This window comes from Lissotriton helveticus, chromosome 2_1 (assembly GCF_964261635.1).
Source record: "Lissotriton helveticus chromosome 2_1, aLisHel1.1, whole genome shotgun sequence".
NCBI lineage: Eukaryota > Metazoa > Chordata > Amphibia > Caudata > Salamandridae > Lissotriton > Lissotriton helveticus.
This window is the reverse complement of record NC_136059.1, coordinates 275,178,574-275,198,764: the sequence shown is the minus strand read 5'-3', so window position 1 is coordinate 275,198,764 and position 20,191 is coordinate 275,178,574. Positions and strand designations below refer to the sequence as shown.

Sequence of the window (20,191 nt, the reverse complement as noted above, 5' to 3'; positions counted from 1 at the left end):
GCAAGAACTTTGTCTTTTTTCAGATGCATCAGGTCGGGAAGGTTTTGGGGTGATCTTGGGAGAAGAGTGGTGTGCGATGCGCTGGCCTAATGCATGGTGGAAGAAGGGGATCACAGCAAATATATCTGTCCTTGAGCTCTTTCCCATAGTTGCGGCATTGTATTTATGGCCAGGGGGGCTGGGAACAGAAAGGTAGTGTTTTGGTCAGACAACATGGCCATAGTTCAGGCTATCAACGGGCTAACATCCACATGCCCACTTGTTTTGAGTCTACTTAGGGAATTAGTCAGGGCTGGTCTGCAGAACAACACAGAGTTTAGGGCGAGACACATTGAGGGTGTAAAGAATGTGGCAGCTGACGCTCTCTCTCTCGCTTTCAGTGGCTCCGTTTCCGAGAGGCCTGGCCGCGGGCGAGGGCGGCGATGACACCATTCCCGGCATCACTATGGCGACTGCTTCGGAGCGATTGAAGAAGATGGGCGAGCGATCCCTGGCCCCCGTCACCCGAAGGAAATATGCCTCCCAACTGGCCGCATTCAGAGCAGTGATAGAGGCTTCAGAAGCGGCGTCAGGGGGACTCCAGGAACAGGTTGAGAATTTCGTGGTTTGGGCCAAGGAGACTGGCAAAACGCATTCCTGGGTGTGTGGCCACCTTGCGGCCCTTAAGCATGACATCAGGCTCAACGGCGGTCATGACCGCACCTGTTCGTTCAGGGTGAGGGCAGCTCTGAGAGGGTGGGCACGTGAGGAGATCAAGTCCGCTGACAGCAGATCGGCAATAGAATTCCCCGCATTGCAGTGCATGATAGAAACCCTACCGCTAGTCACCAACTCACCTTTTGAGGCTCAGCTTTTCTCCAATGCCTTCTGCTTGGCTTTCTTTGGCGCCTTTAGGGTGAACAAGCTCGTAGCTAAAGCTAAGACAGATAAGACTGGGGCAGCATTAGATATGTTGGATGTCTGCGCGACAGACGCCCTGGTATTCGCAGATCCAAGACAGATCAGGCTGGCCGGGGCACAACAATAGTGCTTCAGGCATTAGGGGACCCCAGATACTGCCCTGTCGCCACGGTCAGGGAATATTTGAAGATCAGGCCGCTCCTAGCAGGGCACTTCCTCATCCATGCAGATGGGCGCCATTGACCAGGTTCCAGCTGGAACGCATCATGGGGGCAGCTTTGGCCAAAGCCGGTCTCTCTGGAAAGGGGAAGAAATTTTCGAGCCATTCATTTAGGATTGGAGCGGCCACGGTTGCATTCAGGGCAGGGATGGGGGCTGAAGGGGTCAAGAGGGTAGGACGATGGAACTCGACCTGCTTCCAGCGATACATTCGCCCCTAGTAACCCAGGCTGGGAATTGCAATTGTAGTACCTAAGATACGTGCTTAATTGTGTTTTGAAGATATACAGTCACGTCTTTTGCAGTGAATTGTGTGCAGTGTAAACCATTAAACCACGTGTGTTAAGTATACGGCGTCCTCCCTTTTTGTTTCAATATTGGTTTGTCTTCTCTCCAGCAGGCTGTTGCGTGTGGGTCATGGGACATTCTTATGTTGCCAGGTTAGAACGATGGGCAGCACTCAAGGATTGGACACGGGGTTTCGCACAGACGCAGTTCGTATGGTTGGGCTACCCAGGAATGAATTGGGGCAACATGAGGCTCAAGATTGACCACCTCATTGCTTCTAGGGGGGCTCCACCCAATCTCCTCATTATCCACCTCGGGGGGAACGACTTAGTCACCAAGGGGAGGAGGGCACTGATTCAGGTCATGCAGAAGGACATGGTGGCAATAAGAAACAGGTTGGGAGCGGGCGAGCTACTGTGGTCCGAGATTGTCCCTCGCAGGGAATGGAAGGGGGCAAGATCCCCGTTAGCAGTGGAACATTCCTGCAGGAGGGTCAACAGATCCATGCAGAAGTTCATGGAAAGGAGAGGCCTTGGTTTCATTAGGCACGCATTAATACAAGAAAAAACTGAAGGGTACTATGATAAAGACGGGGTACACTTATCTAATCTGGGAATGGATATGTTCCTACTGGACATACAGGAGGCACTAGTAGCTGCAGGATGTAAGTAACTAAGGAGGTGGGGGGGCTCTGTCATCGACGGTGGCCTCCTCCAGAGCTGTGGCGGAGTTACAGGGCGATCTGGAGGCAGACAGGTACAGTAAGGTACCTCTGCGGCGGACTGGTACAGTAAGGGTACCTCTGCCTGGCACAGTAAGGATGCCTGAGCCAAGGACCCGGAGCCGCAGGAGGTTCCGGGGAACCGCGACGGCACCCCGTTAGTCCTTCGGGCGGTCGGGGGGCCTGAACCGACCGGGGGTGTGCCACACCGCTCCGCCCTGACAGGGGGGGCGGGAGTATAACACAGGATTTGGAATGTGCTGCACCATCCAAGCATCGACTCACCGTGCTGGCTGGCTCCTTAGGCAAGCGGGACAGCGAGGGGCTGCCTGCTTGGGATCACCCGTAAGATGACCCACCTAAACGTCATACGTTTGTTGTATGAAAATAAACCTGCAGCAGTTCTTACCCATAATTCGTGTCCAGTGTATCATTGTGGCTGGATGTGTGGGAAGTGTGGCGGGAGCGAATGACGGTGTGGGCACTATGCCGCTGCCGGCGTTCCGCTCAGAGGAACATCAGCGAGGCAGCTCTCTAGTGGCCATTCGTCACGGTCCCCGCTGGTACACGGGGGGGCGAAAAGGGGGAGGCATGCTTGGCTCCTGGCCCCTCCCCGAGATTGCCAGGTCACGCGGCCAGGGGTGCACCTACCTGTCGGGGGGGGCGTACCCCAATACTTAAGCCCCGACTTCCCCTGGCTCTGCCTCTTTCCCGGCTGTCCGCCCGCTCAAGCGCTGTCCCCACCCTATCCTCTTACCCAGCGGCTCGATAGGCGGCGCTAAGTAATGGAATGTTTTAACGTTGTCTTTTGCATTGCAGGCGGAGTTACAGGGCGATCTGGAGGCAGACGGGTACAGTAAGGGTACCTCTGCGGCGGACTGGTACAGTAAGGGTACCTCTGCCTCGCACAGTAAGGGTGCCTGAGCCAAGGACCCGGAGCCGCAGGAGGTTCTGGGGAACCGCGATGGCGCCCCGTTAGTCCTTCGGGCGGTCGGGGGGCCTGAACCGACCGGGGGTGTGCCACACCGCTCCGCCCTGACAGGGGGGGCGGGAGTATAACACAGGATTTGGAATGTGCTGCACCGTCTGAGCATTGACTCACTGTGCTGGCTGGCTCCTTAGGCAAGCGGGACAGCGAGGGGCTGCCTGCTTGGGATCGCCCATAAGATGACCCACCTAAACGTAATACGTTTGTTGTATGAAAATAAACCTGCAGCAGTTCTTACCCATTATTCGTGTCCAGTGTATCATTGTGGCTGGATGTGTGGGAAGTGTGGCGGGAGTGAATGACGGTGTGGGCACTATATGCCAGCCAAAGAGATGTAGGAGCTGCGGCTTCCCACGGTAGGATGTTTCAAATCTGCACACATATTTAGTCACTCACCGCACCGGCAGGCGACTCGTGTCTGTGTCTCTCATCGAGACAGCAGTCTCAGCACACGCAAAGCTGATGTGCTGACAGCCGGCATATACATCTTTCAGAGAGCAATACTGTGCACTAGGCCTGGCCTGACTCACCGTGAGTAAAGTCTTTTTTACCAGTCTGGGTTTATATAGGAGCAGTTCTCATGTTTAAATCAATATTAAATATTGAAATGCAGTTTTTTGCTGCTGTGGCGGTTCGCCAATGTGAGCATTTGTGGCGAGGCTACCAGGACTTTCCGCCTGTCATTCTGGGGATGGATGCTGTTGTTTGGTTTGGTGCATCCTTCAGTCACGGCAAAACAAATAAAATAAAATTGCAAGCGCATACTCTGCTTATCTTTTGGTGGCGTGGGTAGCACTAAGGCTTATTTTTAACAGTATGTCTTGGAATTGCAGCCCTCCCTCTATTAGACACTGCCGTGAAAAGGCTGGCCAATCAATGGTAGTAAATGAGCACACACTAACCCTGTGTTTGGCAGTACAGTTACTGCAACACATGGCAGTGAGTTTGCACTTTGCAGCAGAAGCTGCCGTGATCGTCTGTCTTGATTGCTGCAAGCGGGTCTTCTTGGTGTGTATGCTTTGGAGTGCCAGCGAGACTAACAGCCACTTTACCAGACAGGGGAAAGAAAATACTGTAACCTGCATCAAACACCAAGTCAGTAAAGTCACACAGAATAATATAGGAGACGAAAGAAATCTACAAAGGAAAAGAGAAAAAACAGCAAAAAGTACCCGGACCAGACAAAAAAATAGCAAGAAGTAACCCGACCAGCCAGCAACTAGTTGGAAACACTACATCAGACTGGAACATAAATACACAGGGGCGAAGGACAGGGCTCAAACGGCAACGCGGGGGCAGGAGAATTACACAACATGACAAATCACCGTGTGGCTTTGTTTTGAAGCCACACCGTGATTGCCCATTTGCCTGTGAAAGTCTCTCCCTCGCAGCGTGCTCCCTCCTTTTGCACTGCACAGCTGAACACTGTGCAAGCAGCGAGGGAGTGAAAATAAGTGCACGCTGCTGTCGAGAGAGACGCTAATATGCACAATCCTGAAAAGGTAATGACGCTGTCAATGAGAATGACCTGTTTTCGATTTTTCTTTAAATGCCTATGGAAGTGGTTACATGTGGGCAAAAGTTGCTAGAACATTGCACTATGATGCATATAACACTTTATAAACTACCAGATGTGTCAGAGCCCAACAAGTTCAACTTCTTAGTGCTGATTAACGGCCTCCCGGCACCCCTATGAACACCCCTTCGAACTTGGCTTCCTCAGTAGTGGGTGCAGCTGTACCACCCCTCAATGCTTCATTCCAGGCTGTGATGCTCGGATCATTGGGCCTACGTTTCCCTGGTGCAATACCACTAGGGCCCACTGTCATGGGGTGCCCTGTTCTGCCCCCTGCAACCTTTTTGTGGCATTAGGCCAGGAGCACTAGTCTGATGTCATCGGGTACTCAAGCTTGCTGCCCCCCCCCAAAAGATGTATGAATCTCTTTAAAACCCACGTCAGTGACGTCATCGTCTCTCAGGCAGGTAAGACGTTTAGATTATGAATTGATGTGTTGGGATCGGTGCCGCAGCCACTCCGACAGCCACTTTTACGCCCCACCACTTTCAAAAGTCACTATCCACCACTGATTTCCACTTGTGATTAACTTAGGAAACACACACTAATTTACTCCCATCAAAGTCAGGAGATACTGCATTTCCACGAATGGGAAGGAAACATTGCATTTTTGGAAGGTTTCCCCTTATTGAAAAAAATTGCAGTGAAATAAAAAACGTCACTCTTGAAATGACGTTTTGTAACTTTTATATGTGCTGCTTAAAGCAAAATGTCATTTTTATCTTTGATTGTTTATGTGCAGAAGCCTGAATGCTCGGTGCCAAGCTACCAGGGTGTGAGCACCGGTTATCGGACAAGTGTATTGTACTCATTTTATTTGGATCAGTGGATTCTGACTGGCTTTGATGCGTCTCAGCCGCCCAAAAGGGTCTAACAATGGGTTTCATATATTTAGTGTAATTTTTTGTTTTCTTCTGCAACGCTTTTTCACAAATATTTCGCATGTTAGAGACTGGTTAGACCAGAAAATGGAATTGCCAGAACAGTGTAACTGCAAATGTGCAGTGGCAGAAAGTGCTACATGAGCATGTTACTTTAGAAACTGTAAGGAAATATTTTCTTGGAAATTATCTTGCTTGGCATTTTCATGCTATCCATACTTCATGCACGATTTTCACATGGATGACTGCCCAAGCTTATTATGCCAATAACTGTAATGTTCCTGAAAATATGCATATTTCCTAAGGAAAATAATGTTGAAATTTCACCCTGGCTTGGCTTGCATACTTAAGACTTTACATGGATATCCTTAAGGTAGATTCATAACCTCTTTTAACCAGAAACTGTTTGTTGCAGCTGTGTCTCTCTCTAGATCGCAAGGAGTAGTCCAGGCAACTGCACACTTTATCACGACCACCTGTGGTTTTGACAAATAAGTCATTTAAATTAATGTGCCTCGTTTAGATGTGGCTTAATTCAGCGAACAAACACAAAACCATAGATCTCAATGATTTTTTAACTGCAAGGAACTCTTCAACATCGTGAAAGAGCTCTCCAATCCCAACGCCGGAAACAACGACATCACCCCATCGCAAGACCTCTGCAACTCCCTCGCCTCCTACTTCCACAACAAGATCGCGGACATACACAACAGCTTCAGCAGTCAACCATCGCACACAACGACCGCAGCAACGCCACCCACCACCACCCTCCGCGCCTGGACTCCGATCAGCACCGATGACACCGTCCGCATGATGAACTCCATCCACTCCGGATCTCCGACCGACCCCTGCCCTCACCACGTCTTCAACAAGGCCGACGCTGTCATCGCACCCCACCTGCGGGACATCATCAACACCTCCTTCGACACCGCCACCTTCCCGGAGAGCTGGAAGCACGCCGAACTCAGCGCTCTACTAAAGAAACCAACAGCGGACCCCACCGAACTCAAGAACTACCGCCCCATCTCGCTCCTCCCGTTTCCAGCCAAAGTCATCGAGAAGACCGTCAACAAACAGCTGGCCGCCTTCCTCGAGACGAATGGATCCCTCGACCCCTCACAGTCTGGCTTCCGAGCCAACCACAGCACCGAGACCGCCCTGATCGCTGCCACCGATGACATCCGAGCCCTGATGGACAACGGAGAAACAGCGGCCCTCATCCTCCTAGACCTCTCCGCGGCATTCGACACTGTCTGCCACCGCACCCTAGTGCAGCGCCTCAGAAACGTCGGAATTCAGGAGAAGGCACTGGAATGGATCGTCTCCTTCCTCGACGGAAGAACACAGAGAGTCCGCCTACCACCGTACAAGTCAGAGGCCACCGAAGTCATCTGCGGCGTCCCTCAAGGATCCTCGCTGAGCCCCACCCTCTTCAACGTCTACATGAGCCCCCTCGCGCCCATCGCACGCCAACACAACCTGAACATCATCTCCTACGCTGATGACACCCAGCTGATCCTCTCACTGACCAACGACCCCGCCGCTTCCAGAGCCAACCTTCACGAAGGGATGAAAGATGTAGCCGAATGGATGACGACCAGCCGCCTGAAACTGAACTCAGACAAGACGGAAGTCCTCATCCTGGGCTCCTCGCCCTCCGCCTGGGACGACTCCTGGTGGCCCCCCGCCCTGGGCACCGCACCCACACCGACAGACCACGCACGCAACCTGGGCTTCATCCTGGACTCCTCCCTCTCCATGACCAGACAAGTCAACGCCATCTCCTCGTCATGCTTCAACATCCTGCGCATGCTACGAAAGATCTTCCGGTGGATCCCCACCGAGACCAGGAAGACGGTCACCCAGGCCCTCGTCACCAGCCGACTGGACTACGGCAACGCCCTCTACGCCGGAACCACCGCCAAGCTCCAGAATAGACTCCAGCGGATCCAGAACGCCTCAGCCAGACTTATCCTCGACATCCCCCGACGCAGCCACATCTCCGGACATCTGAGAGACCTGCACTGGCTCCCCGTCAACAAGAGAATCACCTTCCGTCTCCTCACCCACGCACACAAAGCCCTACACGACCAAGGCCCGAGCTACCTCAACAACCGCATCAACTTCTACGCTCCCAAACGCCACCTCCGATCAGCCAGTCACGCCCTCGCCGCCGTCCCCCGCATCCGAAGATCGACAACAGGAGGAAGGTCCTTCTCCCACCTGGCCGCCAAGACCTGGAACTCCCTCCCGACCGACCTGCGCCTGACCCAAGACCACCTCTCCTTCAGGAAGAAGCTCAAGACCTGGCTGTTCGAGCAGTAGCAGCACCCCCCCCCCCCAAGCGCCTTGAGACCCTCCGGGTAAGTGGTGCGCTATATAAATGCCCATGATTGATTGATTAAGTAAATGGGGATTGGTATTAATGAAAATCACATGAAATATTTATTAAAGATTGCTTATTACAGGTAATAATAATGGACCTCAAGCTTCATTTAGCTAAACTGTCGCGATTTATTTAAGTCCAGCTATTTCTCTTATGATAAAGGCTTTCATTAATAAGACAGAGAGGGGGGGACATATACATTTCTGGCTAGTTATGCCTAATATCCACCCTTCTTCCTACGAGAGACATGGAGTGTGGAACATGGATAGAATATGTATTTTATAAAATATATAAATAAATAAGTAAATTGTTCAATTTTTCCTAATTTCTCTCGGTGGAATTACGAATATGAAACAGCAAAATATTGAAATACATACTTTGAGTGAATCTGTGAAAAAAATGTTATAACAAAAATTATGAACTTAACAAAGAAAAGTATACAGCAATATCATCATACTCTAGTCGTATCAGTATGGCTAGATACATTTTATCACAAAGCTAGACAGATTTAAACCATCAATTAATGCCTTCAATTATAGAATCAGCTGTGCATTTCTGCAAAAAAACATTTTTTTGTTCAGGATAAACTATTTTCAACTTGATACATTAATTGCTAGACAAGAAAAAAGTGCCAATGTATTCACTAAGAGAATCAATTCCTTGGTGATCACTTGGGGTCAAATTTACATTATAGAAGCACGTTTAACACCTCTGTCTTTTACTCTGCTTATGACCTGGGAAAAGTCAATCACTTCTTATTGACCCCTCCTCTAGCGTTCTTCTGGCAAGGTCTCCTTAGAAGTAGGTCATTAAGAAAGGAAAAGATTACTTTCAAAGTTTAAGCATCTATGATTAGGGAAAACTGATAATCAATATAAATTGATTGACGGATCTTCTTCTTCACATCTTCTCATTTCAGTCTTTGTCTGTAGAATGATGCTAAGAGTGAAGTAATGCAGTGATGTGGGATTTTGGTATAAACAAGTTATTATTGTCTACCGCTCACCACAGGCTAAATAGCTATGCAATTAACTAAAGTTGGATGGAATGGAATAACACCACTCCTAGCAATATTGTGTCATGTTATAGTGTTCTTGCTTGAAGCAATTTGTATTACCCCCAGGTCCCTCCTAACCTCGTCCCATTCCTTAAAATATGGAGATAACCATCTCCACGACAGAAAAAAAGAAAAGGAGCATGCTGGGATACCCTACCCACTCCCTCCCACTGGGAGTACATAAGCGGTACCAGCCCAGCATGCAGTCTGTTCTGTTATTTCTTTTAAAGTCACTCATCGCTTGATATATTGTCTTATGATTTCCCACAATTTTTGCCAATATGTTTGTTAAATTCCATCCATGCGCTGGATATGTGCCATCTCCATACATTTAGACCTAGTTTCAGGCCCACAACTTTATTTCCATTAAGGCTGTTTATGATGTAATACTGTCTAACAGGAGCTGGGGGTCGTTTTGTTCTCTTTTGAGAACTTGAAATGTCCCCTCTGTCAGATTAAGTCATAGAAAGTTAGAGGTTTTTCACTCATTAAAATTAAATAATATTTACATGTTATTTTTCTTACCATGCTTAGATATATTCGTCAGGGAGTAAACATTTCAGTGCAATGACTTTAAAAATATACATTAATTTTCAAGTTTGGAGGTATTAATTTGGTTATTTTACACAATTTTTGTAGGTTTGCAGCTTATGGACTCCCTTTATAAATGATATGCCTACTAAAGATAATGAAACCAGTATCCGTGTGGACCAATATGCTTCTAATGTTATGATTCAAATGTTCACTTGATGGATTGGAACGAGATAGAAGGCTGTTTTGTGGATGATAGCAAAATCCATAATGGATTTGAACAAAGAGCAAATTTTGCTAGTTCAGTCATTAAAACTGAACAAATTTGCAAAAAAATGCATCAGCACATTCAGTGCTTTTAAACATGTTGAGTTTCATGAAATAATGGGTAATGGGTCCCTCAGAAACTCCCTATTTAGAGAGATTTCTTGAATGAGTTTACCTATTCCTACTTGGGATATATTTTTCTTTGACTTTTTTTTTTACTTTGTCAATTGAGGCACCTATTTCAAAACTTCAAAATAGGTATTATGAGAGCTATCAACAAGAGTGTGTGCCCGTTGGCCTCTGCATTAAACACTGTTTTTATTCTTCGACATCGAGCACAGGTACACCTGCCAAGACTGCCGTTGCATTCTTCACAAATATCAATTCATTAAGTCTTTCAGTAAAATTTTATGTAGTCAATTTGCCATTGAGTAAGTATGGCCGTGACACATATGTTAAGCATAACATGCATGAACATCCCAAAACCAATGCCACAGTCTGTTTAAAAAAAATGTGTAAAATGTAGTAACCATGAAGTTGCTCCCTAGTTTACAGCAACACTATGCTCCTTGTTGGAAGTCATAATTTTACATATTCTGATATCTCATTTATTGAACTGAACTCACCATCTGAAAGAGTAACAACTGTTATGTCTTCACTGGAGACGCCGGGGCCATAACGATTGTAAGCTAAAATTCGCAGAGAGTATTCTGTAAATTTTCTCAGCCCTTCCAGTTTGTAATATAGTCCATCAACTTCTATATTCTGGGGACAGACAAAGCAGGAAATTAATTTGATTAGCATGAAAGACGTGCCAGTAGAGACCAATAATATGAGAAAATGCAAAAGGAATATATATTGTCAGTTCTATTCTCCACTTAGCCGAAACTATGTCACTGAAGAAACTTCAAACAAAATGTAGGTCAAGCTTGTACTGTTCAAAAATGTGTTCAAACTTAAAAGGAATGGCCATTGCTGTACTTTTTTCATGTTGATGAATCAGGATTCCATACAAAAAATGCGGTGAAAATGTGCGTAATATAACAAATAATTGACAAAAATATGTTACTCTTGAAAAGTAAACAACCCTGGGTACCATACTGTAGCATGTTATCCAAAGCGTTACTGTAAAATACAAAATAAATGTGGCTATGACATGCTTTTGATGCATCCATGCGAAAAAGGGTGATTCTGCTCTAATAGTATGAATCATAACTAAGTTGTTCCCAAAAGAGAATTCAGTTATCAATTACAGATAATTGATTGCAGCCTATATACAGGTGCAAATATAACGAAATTGAGCAAAATCTGTTAAAGGTGGGAGTTTCTATTTCTTTGAGCATTTCCAGCTCCTGGCATCCGCAGGGCAAAAATGCAAACTTAAGAAGCGAAATCTACTGCCTGATCATCAATATGATGGACATGATTTATGTCATGTACTAGCTACACTATCATTCACAGCTTGATGCTGTTGCTATATCCCAGTAGGAGGCTGGAGATCACCAGCTGGCCTGATATTCACAGTGAATTCAATGATCAAAAAATAGCTATGGCAAGACTCCAAATAAAATTGAAAGAAACTAGAGAAACAAAAAAATGACTAAAATTGTTTCCTAAAAATAATCTTCTAAAAACATCACATTTTATTTAGTATAATCAGTTCAAAAAGCACCGAGGGCCCTGTTCATGCAGATATATTTGTGAGTATGAATTAGTTGACGTATCCCTAATATTTTCGGAAAGTATCTCATCTCCTCGTATAAAAAAACTTTGAGTATCAGGCCTTCAAACTGTGAGAATCCTGGTGCATCAGTCTTAGGACCCTTACCCTGGTGAATAGATTGTCAGCTAGTAGCACTCTAGGGACTGTTGTGACATTGTACATGCACTGCTCTTGCACTTTTCTAGCTTTGACGTATACTTCGAAAGAATTTCTCCTCCAACACATCTTTAACATTATCCTTTTCTTTTTCACACTCACTTAATGTTAGTACCTCTACTCTGGAATGACCTATACCATCTGCTGATTATTTCCAATTTACTAGCCGACTATTTTTAATTATTGATTATTAATTAATTGTATTAATACTTAATCAATAGTTAATCAATGTTATATTGTTATAATTCATTATTTTAATAAGTATAATTAATTCATATTATAATAATATATAAATATATTATTATTGATTAGTAACTAAATTATCCGCTACTTGCACCTTCCCATATGTGCTTCATATTTTTTGGATCCACCCTACAATTCCAACCACCTTCTTCCACTTTAGTTAATTCAGAACTTTGGCTCACTACCAGCAGTAATCTCTAGTGTGGGTTACATTTATCTCCACTGTTTAAACAGCCAGAAACTACTCCATTGTTGTAAAATAAATGGCAACCCAACTCACAAGGATTTCAATTTTGTATAAAAGCCTCACCTGTTCTCTTCCAGTAATTGTCTCTGTACACAGGACTCTGTAACCTTGAACAGGGCCATTTGCATAGGCAGGGGATTCCCAGGAAATGAGGATTGAGGTAGGCGAGGTAGAAACAGCTTTTGGGTTTTCAACTGGACCTGGAACTTGCACTGTGAGATAATGACACAAGTTGCAAAATGAATCCCTTAGCGATCTTTGTGGTCGATGGCAAGTTACTTTAATCAATTCATTTCTTTACCTTTAAATAGCCAGTTACGTGTACTGAATTTCTTCTTCATGCAAGTGCACACATAAAAATTAACAACCTTGAAACAGTTGGAAATGGATGCACGCAAGCAGTTTTTAAAACAGAAAAAAATATTCACACACGCACGCACACGTGTGCACGCATGCTCGCATATACACTGTACCACCCTTCATGAAAACTCTAAAACCTCAAATGCAGATTTGATGAGAGGAGCTTTTAGGCGTTTGCATTCTTCTTAAACAGTGTGTCAGTGTTTTCATTGGGCCCATAACTATGACTGTGAGTTAATTGGACTACGATGGAAATTGGTATATTTAAAGGCGCATACAACACAATACACTATAAAACGATAATGCAACACAACAGAGTGAAAAATGTACAGTGCCTGGCTATATACATTATAGTCGTTAAGTAATCACTAAATTACAATGAACACTGGAAGACTGTTGAAAACAAAAATGCAACTCCATAGCAAAGCAGTTGCAAATAGTCTGGACTGTTACAATGCTTACAAAAATATATTGCAATCACTTTCACTATAAAATGGAGGATTGCAAACCTCCGTCCACAACTACCATAAGGGGTTTGCAAACCCTTACTATTCCTAAACCCAATGATTGCGAACCCTCAAAACAGGCTAATCAAAAGTCATGGCAAAGACACAGTGTCTTCGAATTTGGCCAAGTGGCTCACTGTAGCTTGTTGCAATCTCGCTTGTTATGGTTAGGATTTGTCAACTCTTGAAAATGAGGTTTTCTTACCAAACATTGGAGCAAAAAATGCTTGTGGTCAGTAGCTCCATTCTTATGATGGCTAACCTTGTTCATGAAGAGATGCATGGTCACAATCACCAGTGGCTCCCTCTGCATAGCACAGGCCATTCTCAATCAAACTAGGACCATCACAAAAGCATCAACATCAGTGAACGTCTAAATAATAAAAGGGGGGGGGGCAGGCATGCGCTTGCCAGGTGGGTTAATAGCCAATTCACCTGTGCTTGTAGTCATAGTTTCTTGGGGCAACTCCAATGTGGTCGCGGATGAGGGGCAGAGAATGCTTCAAGGGCAGGTTGGGGCCTTTCAAGCAGGCCATCTCAGCAGCAGGCAGGCTTGCAGAGATTCAGTAGGACCTTTAGACTTGTTCATAGCCAACAGTATATGGGCACTATGCAGTTTATGTTTTGGATGCAGTAAAAGCAGCATGGACCTTGTCGGTCTGACTTCCTAATGATGCTGATCAAGCTAAAATGAGGACCCTGATTTCATTTTCAACTTAGGGTTGTTAGCATCAGTCCACTCCTAATCAGAATCTCTGCATTTCATCTAATGTCCAAAACCATTCATTTAGTGTAGGGCAGAGTTTAAATCCTAAAGGGAGTTTCTAAGAAGAGCAAACCTGCCCTCTTCGCAGAAAGCAATGTGCCGGCCATTGCCTACATGCAGGTGACCATGCAAACTCTCCAGGAGAATGCCTGGGTGGTAACATGTATATGTTCCCTCCTGTTTCCTTAGAACACAAAGAAAATGGAAGGTTGAAGACATGGCAAGCATCCACCTTTCATCATGCAACCACCACTCTTACAAAGACCTCTATTGACGGTTGCTCAGCTATTTATTTATTTATTTATTTATTTAGATACCGTGTTTTTCTAAAGAGCTTCTCTTCACTTAGTGGTATACTGAGTAAGAGAATATGCATACAGCAAATAACATGTGGAACAGAAGACTAACCAGGGAGCTAGTAGGTAAGAGGGGTAATGAGGGTGGCATGATAGAGTAGATATATAACACATTAGTAAAGTGATTACATATTTTACATTCGGGGAACAGGCACCAACAAAGAAAGGCGCAATGCATCTTCAAATATGACAGACAGATGATTTTCGAATAGAAAAGTCTTGCGATATTTTCTAAAGCAGAGAATTGCCTGGTGCCATTCTAAATAGGCTGGGAAAGGAGCTCCAGATTGGGGCAGCAGCACTGGAAAATGATTGCCTTTGAACATGGTAAATTCTGAAATGTGTGAATTCTAACAGGAGGGACATGTGAGCTTGAAGCATTTACCTGGCACACCTGTTCTGATGCTCAGAATGCATAATGATATAATGATGAATATGTTTCTAAACAATAGTTTAAACACCTACAAATTCCAACAAGTGAGTCCACTGTCTGCTTAAGTGGTTCGGCTTAATTTATATAGGCCCCAGCTCCCATTTACTTTGGACTGGTCCACTGACCAGTCCAAGGCCTTTCAGACTCGACTGTCTGCCTCGAGTCCCCGCCTTGCTGAGATGCTCTTCACTCCATCTGCTCTCACTGACTCCTTCACACCCTTGTTTTGACCTATGCTTTGTACTTTTGTCTTTTTGGCTCGTTTGTCCTTGACTTCTCTGCCCGTTTGTCTTGTTTCAGATTGTCCTTTTCTTTGGTGCTTTTTCTCTTGTGCTCTTTTGTGCTTGGCTTTAGTGTCTGTTTGTCTTTTGTGCCTGTTGGCTTTGATGCCCATTTTATTGCTCAGCCCAATCTTCTCTGTTCATTTCTGTGCTCTTTTCTAGTCCTTTTGTGCCCATGTTTGTGCCTGTTTTTTATTGCCTTGGCCTTGACTCATTTCTACTGACTGCTTTTTCTCCCCCACCTCACCCTCATGCACTTTTCCTGCCTCCTATACCCCCCTCTCCTTAGCTGTTCTTCCGCATTCCTTCTCCACTGAGGCTTCCTGCCCTTATGTGCTCCTCTACCTCCTAGGACCTACTTAGTGACGGCCGCTGCATGATCGTGTAGCATGTGGCCCAGTGGGTTAGCCCCTGGTGAGCTAAAGAAAAGCCCATCTGCACCCGTCTGCATCTGGACTAAGCCCAGCACCATGGAACCTGTTCTGTCCGACCACCACCGCTACACTTCCAGAACTTTCTAGCATTCAACACCAGATGCTGACACTCTTGCTGCCCGAACTCCGCACAGCATCACACAATAGGACCCTTCTCTTTTACACACTACCGCTTCTCTTGTAACATCACCCGTACGCCGCACACCACACACACCTCACCGCGAACCACCTGCATGCTCCTCAACGCCAGAACTCTCGGCATAAACGCGACCAGGGTCTGGTACCTATTGACACAGACTCTCCCTGGATATCTTTTTTCTCATCGAAACCTGCCTCAGCCTGTCATCCATCCACCGCCATCATAGAGGCCATCCCTCATGGCTACAAGATTGTCCACAGAGACAGGCCCCACAAACCTTTAGGAGGTCTTGCAATCATCCACAAAGACACCATCACCTGCACAACTACAACAGAACAACACATTGCACTAATGGATCACATGCACTTCCAAATACATGTCGTCCACTACATGACCATCTCAGGCACCATCGCTTATTGACTGCCAGGACCCCACACCACCTTCAGTAAACTTCTCACAGACTTCCTCACTCCCATCAACATTAGAGGCAATGACTACTTACCGCTCAGCAACCTCAATATTCATCTCAATGACCCAGTGGACCACAATACCACTGCCCTCCTAGTCAGCCTGAACAACATCAAACTCATACAGGTCATTTAAGGCCTGACTCACATCAGCTGACACACGCTTCACCCAGTCTTCACAGCCATCAATAAGTTACCTTCAGCCACCTAAACCCAGTCACATGGGCGGACCATTCCATTGTACACTTCTACATCAATGCAACCCACTCCATCAAACCAAAGCCAGCCATCAACTTCAGCGACAACTGTAACAGCATAGCACAAGATGACTGGAGCCACTCCCTCAGCTCTAACCAGCCTATCCTCACAGGCAACCTACAGAATGACCTATCCATTTTCAACACTTGGATCACAGATTGCGCCAACATCTTGCCTCCCATGAAGTAGATCAGGCATACAAGAACTCATGCCCAAGCTTGTTGGTACACACAAGACCAACGAGAATCCAAGTCAAATTGCAAACAACTAGAAAGAAGCTGGAGAACCCTCCAAAACAACACTTCTAACGATACCTGCAAATCCGCATGTGGAATTTTAGTTTATGAACTAAACATCATCTGCACCATCTTGTCCATTTCTCAGACTCACGTATGACAGACTCACGTATGAACATACACGACAGCCATTTTAGGTACCATGGTCTCCCTGTTCACGATCGATCCTCAGCACACTTCCCCGACCCTGCAAGCCTCCCCCATGCACCCTGGCTGCCCCCGCTCTCACATGCACAAGTCATGACCTCTCCTTCCACATGACTCTGTCTCTGGGAATCACACCCCGCGCCTGACCAACACCTCCTTTCCTTCCATGAATACCCCTCCTTTGATGACCCCCTTCCTCTGAGCCCGATTGTCTGCACGGACCGCTGGTCATCCCTTGGCCTGAGGATACAGTTTATTGCCCACTACTGTATGCACTCGCCCCTCTTCCAAAGGAGCTACTATTGATCATGACCTCCCCACCCCCTGAGACCCGATCAGGCGCACACATTCCAAAGGAATCGGCGGAACACTCAGCTGCGTGATAGCCCCCTCCGATTGTATGGGGGGGTGAGGACCTCTACTGTAGCCACATGTTGGAATGAGCTGGAACTGGGGGGGGTGCCGGGGATGTCATTTTTCGTTACTTCACAATGTCTTTATTGTAATAAAGAACGGTCACATGTCGTAAACCAGTGTATAAAAGGCCAGGTCTCAGAGAGGCTGTCAGAGAGCACCTCGAGACGATACCTTGTTGTCCGATCTGATGTGTTCTGCTCCGTCGGAATAAAACGTGTTTCCTGTCTTCCTGTCTCCAGCGCCTGCCTCTTTATTTGATAATCTTTGTAAGGTATTAGAGGCGTTTAACGCCGGGCAAAATTACTGAAGAGACATCGATTAAATCGCCTGACCATTTTTTGCTGATCTTCTTCAATTGGCGTCCCAACGTGTGGGGCCCATCAGCGACACTGGATCCGGTGGGAGAGGTCCCAACGACAGAGTGAACGACTGCAACGATCGGAAGAGCTCCTGTCCAATAGACCCTCGTCTGACAGCCGATCATCTGAACTTCACTAGTTCCGAGCAGACCTCTCCCCGAGTGATCTTCGGTCCTGACTGGGAACCATCAGGAGTGCCACGGTAGCAGCAGAGAGTAGAGGACGATCGGGCGCTGGAAGCGGAAGACGAGAAACTGCCCATACGGTCCGGGTAAGGTCGTGTAACACGACAAACTAAGAAATATTTCATTGTTTGATTGAAAATACTAGTATTACTCTCCGAATTGTTGGTTCTCTTGGAGATTCTCTGTCTGCAAACTGAGAGGGATAAAAGTATTCTCTCTTCCTTTGCATGCAGCGAAGGGTAGGTAACGCAGGCTTTTGCCCCCGTTGTAATCCGTCGTGCCTATCTTTTCTCCCCCACTGATTGATTGTTTGCCCGAACATTGTTTGTTCGAGGATTGTTTTTCTCGAGAATTCTCTGTCTACAAACGGGGAAGGGTAAAAAGTATTCTGTCCTCCTTTGCGGATAGTGAAGAATAGGTAGTGCAGGCTTTTGCCCCCGTTGTAACCCGTCGCGCCTATTTCTTTCTCGCCACTGATTGTTTGATTGAACGAACATTAATTGTTCGGTATTGGTTCTCTCTTTGGGTATTCCCTATTTGCGAATACTGTAGAATAGAGATATTCTGTCTAGTCGTCGCGAAGTAGTGAAGGATAGGTAGTGCAGACTTTTGTCCCCGTTGTAACCCGTCATGCCTATCTTCTCCCCATTGGTCAGTAGTTGGATCAACCCGGACCGCTTATTAGAGATGAACCATCCAGCTCCATTGGAAGGCACCCCTAATAAGGACATGTTCACTAAACAAGGACTAGTCGCCATAGCTTATAGTAAGCTATGGCATAAATATACGAAAAAGGACCCCAAAAATCAGTGGCCACTGATAGGTTCCTTTGATGATCATAAAATAAAAGCGCTAGAAGCAGCTGTTAGAATAAATAAGGCAACACCCACTATGCTCGATAGTATCGGCATGTGGCGCAAAGAAGCAGAGCAACGAAGAAAAAGAGAAGAAACAAAAATAGGGAAAGAATTACGAAAGGCAGCCTACCTGGCAGCGAAGGAACTAGATGAAGAGATAAAAAGGAGAGAGGAAGTTAGACAAACGCAAGAATCAGGGTCGACAGGCCAATGCCCTGTTAGGACCCCCTCTACGCTCTACCCAGAGATGCCCTCCAAACAACGGGCAAACGACGAGTTACTGCTAGGTCCTCCGATCATCTACATGCCCCCTCCTTATGCCCCTGCCAGCCACTGGCACAGCACCTACCAGTCCTGAGCACGGGCGAGGGTGACTCTAGCGCTAGTGCCCTGGCCCTTACGGCCTTCGCACCAGCCACATCGGTAACAACATCAAATGAACTTGAGACTAGCAAGCAACTAACGGCAAGACCAAATAGGTTGAGCAAAGACGAGCGGGATGGGATTGATAAGATAGCAAAGACACTGGTAGAACGGAAAGAGAGCGAAGAATATGCGATGGATATGTACAATTCACATGCCGGTAGCCACAAACGGCATTTCATTTTACGGTTCAGCTTCCACACCCTGAACGCATATGAGGATAGGTATCAAACTAAGGGTCCTGCTAAGCTGACGGCTCTATATAGAAAGATCGATGTTGGAGATGGGACTGAGCATGACGTAACGGACCTCTTCATGCAAACGCTTGAGGTCTTCCGCCACATCACTGAACAGAAACCAGAGGTTAAGCTCACTGTCTCAGTCCCGGATGAGCCCCCATTAGAAGTAGCCAACACTATGATGCCTATCAGAGAAGCCGCCCCCTACTGGGTTCCCCCAAGAGGTCAGGGAACAAACGACGATATTAACCACGCAGATGCAAAAGGGAGGGTTGTGTACAACTGGGTTTATCAACCATGGGATCGACAAGATATTTTAACCTTTAGGCAAACCCTGCCCGATTTAAGAAAGAACCCGACAGCATTTTATACCGAACTAAGTACAGCCTTGGGCTCAACCATAATGACTCTAGCGGACATTGATTTGTTTTTTGGGTTATGTCTGCCGGCTGACGTGTGGAAGCAAATCCGGAAGGCCCACCACACAGATCTGTTTGGACATATCTGGAATTAACTCGGTGAACTAGATAGGCAGCGAGAGCCCGGTAAGAAACCTGTAAAAGACATACTGGAACTCCCGGACAAAATAGTGCAGAAGTTAAAGACATTGATCCCAGAGAGAAAGGTAGACTGGTCGATAGTCACGGCTTGCCGTCAGAAACCCCAGGAAGACATATCAGAATATTTCTCCCGATTTGAGACAGTGTTCTCCGACTACAGTGGCCAAGACATGACCACCGCAACCGGACAACACCTATTCGTGCAAAACTACGTAAAGGGGCTATTACAGGAGGTCTCCCAGAAGTTACAGACAAGCGAGAGTAGTTGGGGGGCCTCAAAACCTGCAGCTATCCTTCAGATGGCTCAGTATTACGAACACCAAAAGAACGAGAACGAGAGGGCAACTGAGAGAAAGAAAAAGGATTTAAAAGAACGAGTGATGATTGCTCAATTACAGGGAGTGACTCGAGGAAGGGAGCAGTATAGGAGAAATTACTGGTCAAATGCCCCTAGAAATCCACCCCCTAGAGACCGCACACCCACACCTGGCGCTCCACGGACAGACCTCGATGAGAACCAGTGTG

At 46.4% G+C, this 20,191-nt stretch overlaps 1 protein-coding gene across 1 annotated transcript in view; it reads right to left on the bottom strand.

Moving 5' to 3' along the window:
* Positions 1 to 20,191, bottom strand: part of DCC (DCC netrin 1 receptor) — an 844,139-nt gene that overhangs the window by 227,333 nt on the left and 596,615 nt on the right. Inside the window, exons 10-11 of the mRNA XM_078677748.1 lie at positions 12,247 to 12,395; positions 10,441 to 10,579 (exon numbers count right to left, since the gene is read on the bottom strand). Coding sequence (XP_078533874.1) covers positions 10,441 to 10,579; positions 12,247 to 12,395 — 288 coding nt within the window. The remainder of the gene's footprint in view (positions 1 to 10,440; positions 10,580 to 12,246; positions 12,396 to 20,191) is intronic.